Raw genomic sequence first — 6,428 nt, forward strand, 5'->3', positions numbered from 1 at the left:
ACCCCAGCAGCTGGAATTCCTTGATCAACAGGGTCCACAGCCTGCCTCCTCTGCTGGCACAGAAGAGGCGGGCCAATCAGATTGGGTTGAAACGGCTGCTCAGGTAACCTGGACCCATGCCATGCAATTTTACCTAGATAACTTTTTTCTTTCAACTCCCAGCAACATCATTGGATGTTTCCAACCTGTTCACATTCTGGGAGAAAAAAAAGCCCAGTCTCTTGTCGGAGCCTTTCCAGCACATCTCCTTGGTACATAGCCCATTGGGCACACCTCTAAACCCTGAGGATGGATCACGGCAGATTGAAGCAAAGCTGGAATGCCTGCAGGCACAGCTTAGCAGGTAAATTCAGACACTCAGTGATTTGAAAATAAGAATGTTGCAGTTCTAATAGGTTTGGAAATCAACATTGCATCCCAAATTCCTGAAAGTAATTGGGCATGAGAGATGATGCTGCCGAGTTCAGTGCTCTCGTCTCTCCTATTCAACAAATAAACGTATGAAGATTCTGGACAAGTTCATCCATGGCCATTATCAATTTAAAAATGTTGTGAATGCCTTATCCTGGTATCTGGTATCTGGATGGGAACAACAGATTTCAGTTAAACCGTGACAAGACTGAGTGAGTTCTAGGCCTGCTGGTTCTAAGACTTTACAGTTGAGGTACAGTTTACATAGGTTGAGGTAGTTCTCAACCGATGATTGCAATTGTGACTGGAATTTTGGCTGTTAAATGATGTGGTCATTAAGTGAATCATCACATGACTGGACCCTTTTCACCACAGCTGTTAAGCAAATCATGTGAATCTGTCTTCCCAACTGACTTTGCTCGTCAGAAGCTGGCTAGAAAGATCACATATCACAATTATGTGACCTCAAGTCACTTCAACTGTCATAAATGTCAGCCAGTTGCCAAGCATCCAAATTGCAATCACATGACCTTCAGAATGATGTAATGGTTATAATTTTGAGAACAGGCCATTTGTCACTTTTTCCAAGGCTGTCATAACTTGAAATTGTCATTAGACAATCATAAATTGAACACTACCTATACCATTTTGGTGTTGGATGAGTTTCCACTACCCCAGATGAACAAGTGCAGCATCTGAAGGTCCTCTTATAATTAAAAATAGTTGCTGCTTAAAAATAGTCAAATTTAGTGCTGTAATAGCTTTTAGAAGCTGAAAATAAAGCTCAATTTTGTAATGGAAGATTCTTGGTGTTGCACAATGTAGGAGAGCTTTTTAGCCTATGTATAGCAAAAATTAGGACACTCTGATACCACCTTTTCCAACCAAAACATTTTATTAAAAGACATAGGTTTTCAATAGAATAGAATAGAATAGAATAGAATAGAATAGAATAGAATCTTTTAATCAGATTATTAGTTGAAAAAGGTGTTATCAGACTTACGATTTTTACTGTTGTATAGTTCACTGTTTGAAAAAGTTATATGCTAATTCTAACTGTTCTTAAATCAATCTTCTGTACTGCCTCAGAAATCAAAATGCCTCAGGGGAAAATACTATGTTCTCTCATATAGACTAGAATCCAGGATGTCTTCCGACATTAATCTCATTCTGCAGCTGCTACAGCGCCAGCTGTCTCAAGTGCCACCTGCATATAGTTCCATCTCGCCTTCCTCCCGTAATTTGTCTCTGTATAGCATGAACCTAAGGAACACCGAACCTGATCCATCCCTGGGAGAAGAGGAACTGACTCCTCTGAAAGAGGTAAGATGAAGGCATTAAAAAATTGAAACATTCAGGGTTTTTTGGCTTTTTAAAATATGGGTTTTTTAAAAAAAATTTAAACAATGCATACAAACTAAAGAAGAAAATAGAAAAAAGAAAAAAGAATCATACAAAAAACAAGAGAAAAGTGCAAACAAAAAAGGATACAGCTTTATGGTAAATTAAAAAATACATTGAACTTAATCTATAATTAGTCTTACTATTATCGTATTTTTCGGAGTATAAGACACACCCTTTTCCCTCAAAAAAGAGACTGAAAATCTGGATGCTTCTTATACACTGAATACAGCATTTATTTTGCCTCCCGAAATTCCACCCACTTCACCAAAATGGCCGTGCAGAGCCTGTAGAAGGCTTTCAGAGAACTCCTGGGGACTGAGGAGGGCAGAAATGAGTGAAAAACTGGCTGTTTTTTTGCTCACTTTTGCCCCCCCACCCCCAAGATCTCAGGAGTACTCTATAAGCCTCCTAAAGGATATGCATGCCATTTTTTGGGCAAAAAATGGGCCCGTTTTCATGAAAAATTGGCTATTTGGGGAAAGTTTGCAGAGTGCAAAACCTATTTTTAAAAAATTTGCCCCTTCGAAATCTTGGTGTGTCTTGTACTCCAGTGCGTCTTATACTCCAAAAAATATGGTACTTCTTTAATCCCATGTAATTCTAATAATCAAATCCCAAAATCATAATTAGATTTCTGTTAGTTTCTTGCAAAGAGTCCAAAAGTAGCTTCATTAACAATTCATCACTGTGTCTTAAAATACAGCCAGTCCCTCTTCATTCCATAAGTCATTCCATTTTCTATAAATTGGTCTATAAACTTCAGCTCTCCTTATTAATCAGCAAAGATCCAATAAAATAGCAAAAATACCTAATAGCATGAATATATAGATTTATTTTCTATTTATCTATGGTCACTTCATCCCTCTCTTAACAATTAAATATTACAAAAAAGAAATTTAAAACTTTTAAATATTACAAAAATAAAAGTTTTAGCTATCAAAAGCTAATCCATTACCTCATGGTAAAGAATAAAATTCTGGCTCCTATTTCCTTCTAGTATCCTTTCCTATTCTGACAAAATTCTTATCACCTTTGAAGTTCACTTGTAATTTCAGTAAGTAAGTAAGTCCAATAAATCTCTTACATTTCTTTTGAAAGAGTAATCCACAATGCCTTTTTCAATTTTTGAATAGTCATTCAATTCTATTTCTAAATCTAGTGAATCCATCTCAGTCGTCTCCAGAGAGATTTATTTGTCTTTAGTAGCAATTTCTGATTCCAGTAAAGAATTTTTAAAAAATCAAGCACTTCACAGAGCCGTAAATCAAACATTTTCTTTAAATAGACATCTTGTTCTAGAAATTGATTTTTAAGGTTTTGTTTTATTACTGATATATAAACAAGACAGCTGTCCCACAGAAGATGTTCTTCCTATTCAATCTTTTAAAAAGAAAAGCTGCAAGTCTTTTAATTTCTTTAGTTCTCAACTTTTTGAGGCAAGCAAAGTCAATAAACTTCTCAACTGTTTCAATTAACAAAGTAGGGGGGAAAGTGGGGAGAAGAAAGCTATATTCTGTAGGAAGAAAACTATTCTGCCTCAAATGTATTATACTTCCCCCCCCCCTTTGCTGTATTTTATCACTTGTTTGTTCAATGCAGGGACCCATACTAATTATATGCACAGTACAGCTGGTTTTCAGAGAGATGTGCCCAATATTGCAACCTTCTTTGTAACAAAATAGAAGAGGACATTTGTATTGTAGTTCTGAAAATATGTTTAACTCTAAAGTAGTTAGGAACCAACTCAGGATTTTAAAGTTTGCCTATAATAGTAGCCACAAAAGTTCAAGATTTCAGAATTGTTTAATTTTTTAAATGGTCCCCCTCCACCACAAGCTCATCATTTTTCAGTTTGAGTTTTCTTTAAATTATACCTCTAATATGCATGTTTTTTGGTTATATGCAAATAAATATGATGTTAGTTCATCAAATATTCACTTCAAATCCATAGTATGCAAATAGGGAGGTGAAAAAGGGTCATCAAAATTGGACCATTTTGCCACCAAATTTCAGCTCACCATCTGAAATTGCTCTGGTGGCAAGACCCACATGTAGCCCATAAACCAAGGGTAGCGCACCTCTCTTTAATTTTATTATCATAATGCTTCTCCAACTATATTTCTTTAGTTATGATAGATTCTTAAGCACTGAGTTTTCATGTTATTGTTGAGATTCTGTGTCACACAAATATATTACTGGAAGTATGATTTTATTTTTCTTTCCTCACTAGATTCCAAATTATTGTGAAATTGGAAAAAAAGCAGTAAAATCTAGGAATTTGTTGTCAAGTGGTTTACCTCTGTCACTGGCTTTAAATGATACTGTAGCAATCAATTCCCAGCAAGAGCTTTATCCACAGTTCCTGTCAAAACAAGAACCCCACTGGAGGATACCTAATAACCAGAAACTTTTCCAAGGATCTCGTTTCCATTCTCTCCCTGAACACCTTGAGGCAACATCTGAGCATTTGGACATTCAGAGACATCTCTCTGACCCACTCCTTCCTATAGGTTAAGAATCCAAGTGCACAGAAAGCCAAGCAAAGAGGAGCTGAATTGCTAAGTTATTTAGTATATAGGGTTTACTGCTTACACTTGGAGGATATTTCCAGCGTACTGTAACTATGTTCTGCTCTGTGAGAAAAGGGCAATTTAAGAGAGAATTGACTTCATTGATTTCTAACACAGAGAAGTCGAACATCCCCCCTCCGTTCCAAGAACAATGACATAAACATGCTGGTGGATTTCCTTGGTTTCATAGCTGCTGCATTTATACTTCTGCAGATGCTCATTCTGTGCTTTTCTGCTAAACAGAAAACCACTCAGCATGCAGGACATGCCCCTCTGCAAAACACAATTGGTATTTGGGAGGTGTGTGTGATGGCCTTCCTGTAGCCAATTGTAACCTACACTTACACATCATCCACTTCACACGTTGGGTATGCTGTCACACTACATGCAGTTGTGGGCAAGTCTAAATCAATTCGGATTTGACATGCATTAACAGCAGATCCTATGAATGCTGAAAGTTTTATCTATCAGTATTTGTAGATACCTAATAATAGTGAAAAGAGAAACATGTCTGTAAAATAATAAATAAGTAATGCTAAATGTGGCCTGGAGGGGAAATTGCTAAGAATTTCACCCAATTATAACTGGGTTAGAGAGTACCAGGAATGAATATTTCTTTTGTTAATAGTTACAATTACTATTTTAGGATTTTATTAATTATGTGTGACCCTAGGAAGGATGATATAATTTTTGCATACAATATTTGTCCCAAAAATAAAGTGAGATTATAAATTCTATTTTTTTTTCTTGTAGGGATGTAAATATAAGGAAAACCATTCAATGAAAGTATAAAATATGCAGTGTAGTCCTTTGTAAAACTGTGAACTGCACATCTGATTGACAATGTTTTTGTTAACAGCCCTTCTTAGACTCTCTTTTTTAATTCTATGACACTCTCCCCTTCAATAAATTAAGATGTACACTCTGGTCTGTAGTTCCAGTTCGATATGTATTTGTTAAAAAGGAGAGTCTTGCCAAATTTAGTTAAACTAAAAATAAGGCAGAGGATCACATTGAGAGATGATGTAAATTTGTTGTACAGTAGTGTCTGATCTTAAGTATCCTGTAATAAACACTGTTGAGCATAGTCTCATAGATAAATATTTTCCCACATTCTATCTAGTAATCTATAAAGTGGAAGTGATGTTTCTCTCCCAAGGCTCAAAAAAGAGCCAGGAGCAATAGTTAAATTCCAGAAGTATCTTTCCCAGGTTTTTGCAACAGTAAAGATTTATGTAGGTTTGCATTATGTTTTAGGAAATGTGAAGATTACTATTATGCATTTGCAACAAAACAGTTCCTTTTGGATTAAAACTACCCCAGATATTGCTTAAACCACTATGCAAAATATATGTATGTGTAACACATTTTGTACAAATTTCCCTGATATAAGCACAATTTTAGAATATCCTCTAAGAAGAAAAAAAAATCAGATTACACTTTTTGTATAAGAGTGTCATCTTTCTTTTTGATGACATTATATGACAGCACTGCATAAAGAATTATTGTACCCAAATCGTCTTTCTCTTCCTCTCCACTAAATGCCGCAATGGTGTGAGGTCACGTCCCCAGAAAAATATATTAAATCCCATCTTAAGTAGCAGGGGGGAAATGTAAGCATTTGCCACTCCCAAAATGTTAATTACTTTGCTAATAAAGATTATTTTGACACCTACTGTGGCCTGGTGACTACCTCTCTTTAAGATAGACCATGATGTGTACTTATTGAAAAGAGTTAGTTGAAGTAGGATAATGAAAGCAGAACATCCATGGTATATGCCTAACAGTTTGAAGCCACAAGACTTTTCTCTTACACCCTGTATTCTGGACAATTGGATAGCAGTTGTTTAATCAATGAACAATATATTCCCATGAAAGTCCAAGATGGCAAATATCCTGACTACTTTCTCAAAATAAAAAAGAAGTAATGGACAACAAACCAAATTCCTGGTTACAATTGATGTGTGATTGTTCTGAGAAGGTTAAACTTCTCATAAACTGCTCATAAACTGCTTGTGGAAGACAATAGAAAATTCCAGAAAG

The 6,428-nt window shown here is 35.7% G+C and overlaps 1 protein-coding gene across 2 annotated transcripts in view; it reads left to right on the forward strand.

Moving 5' to 3' along the window:
* Nucleotides 1-6,059, forward strand: part of KCNH6 (potassium voltage-gated channel subfamily H member 6) — a 94,152-nt gene extending 88,093 nt beyond the window's left edge. Inside the window, exons 12-14 of one of the 2 annotated variants that reach the window (XM_087713300.1) lie at nucleotides 163-343; nucleotides 1,668-1,734; nucleotides 4,046-6,059. In XM_087713300.1, the coding sequence (XP_087569426.1) occupies nucleotides 163-343; nucleotides 1,668-1,734; nucleotides 4,046-4,330 (533 nt within the window). In that variant the 3' untranslated portion in view covers nucleotides 4,331-6,059. Of the gene's footprint in view, nucleotides 1-162; nucleotides 344-1,544; nucleotides 1,735-4,045 lie in introns of both variants that reach the window. The other variant, XM_014062459.2, reaches the window with a different exon arrangement.
* Nucleotides 6,060-6,428: the final 369 nt, after the last annotated feature.

Source organism: Thamnophis sirtalis, unplaced genomic scaffold (genome assembly GCF_051295495.1).
Source record: "Thamnophis sirtalis isolate CommonGarterSnake01/CBP01778 unplaced genomic scaffold, rThaSir2_p1.2 scaffold_4, whole genome shotgun sequence".
NCBI classification, from domain to species: domain Eukaryota; kingdom Metazoa; phylum Chordata; class Lepidosauria; order Squamata; family Natricidae; genus Thamnophis; species Thamnophis sirtalis.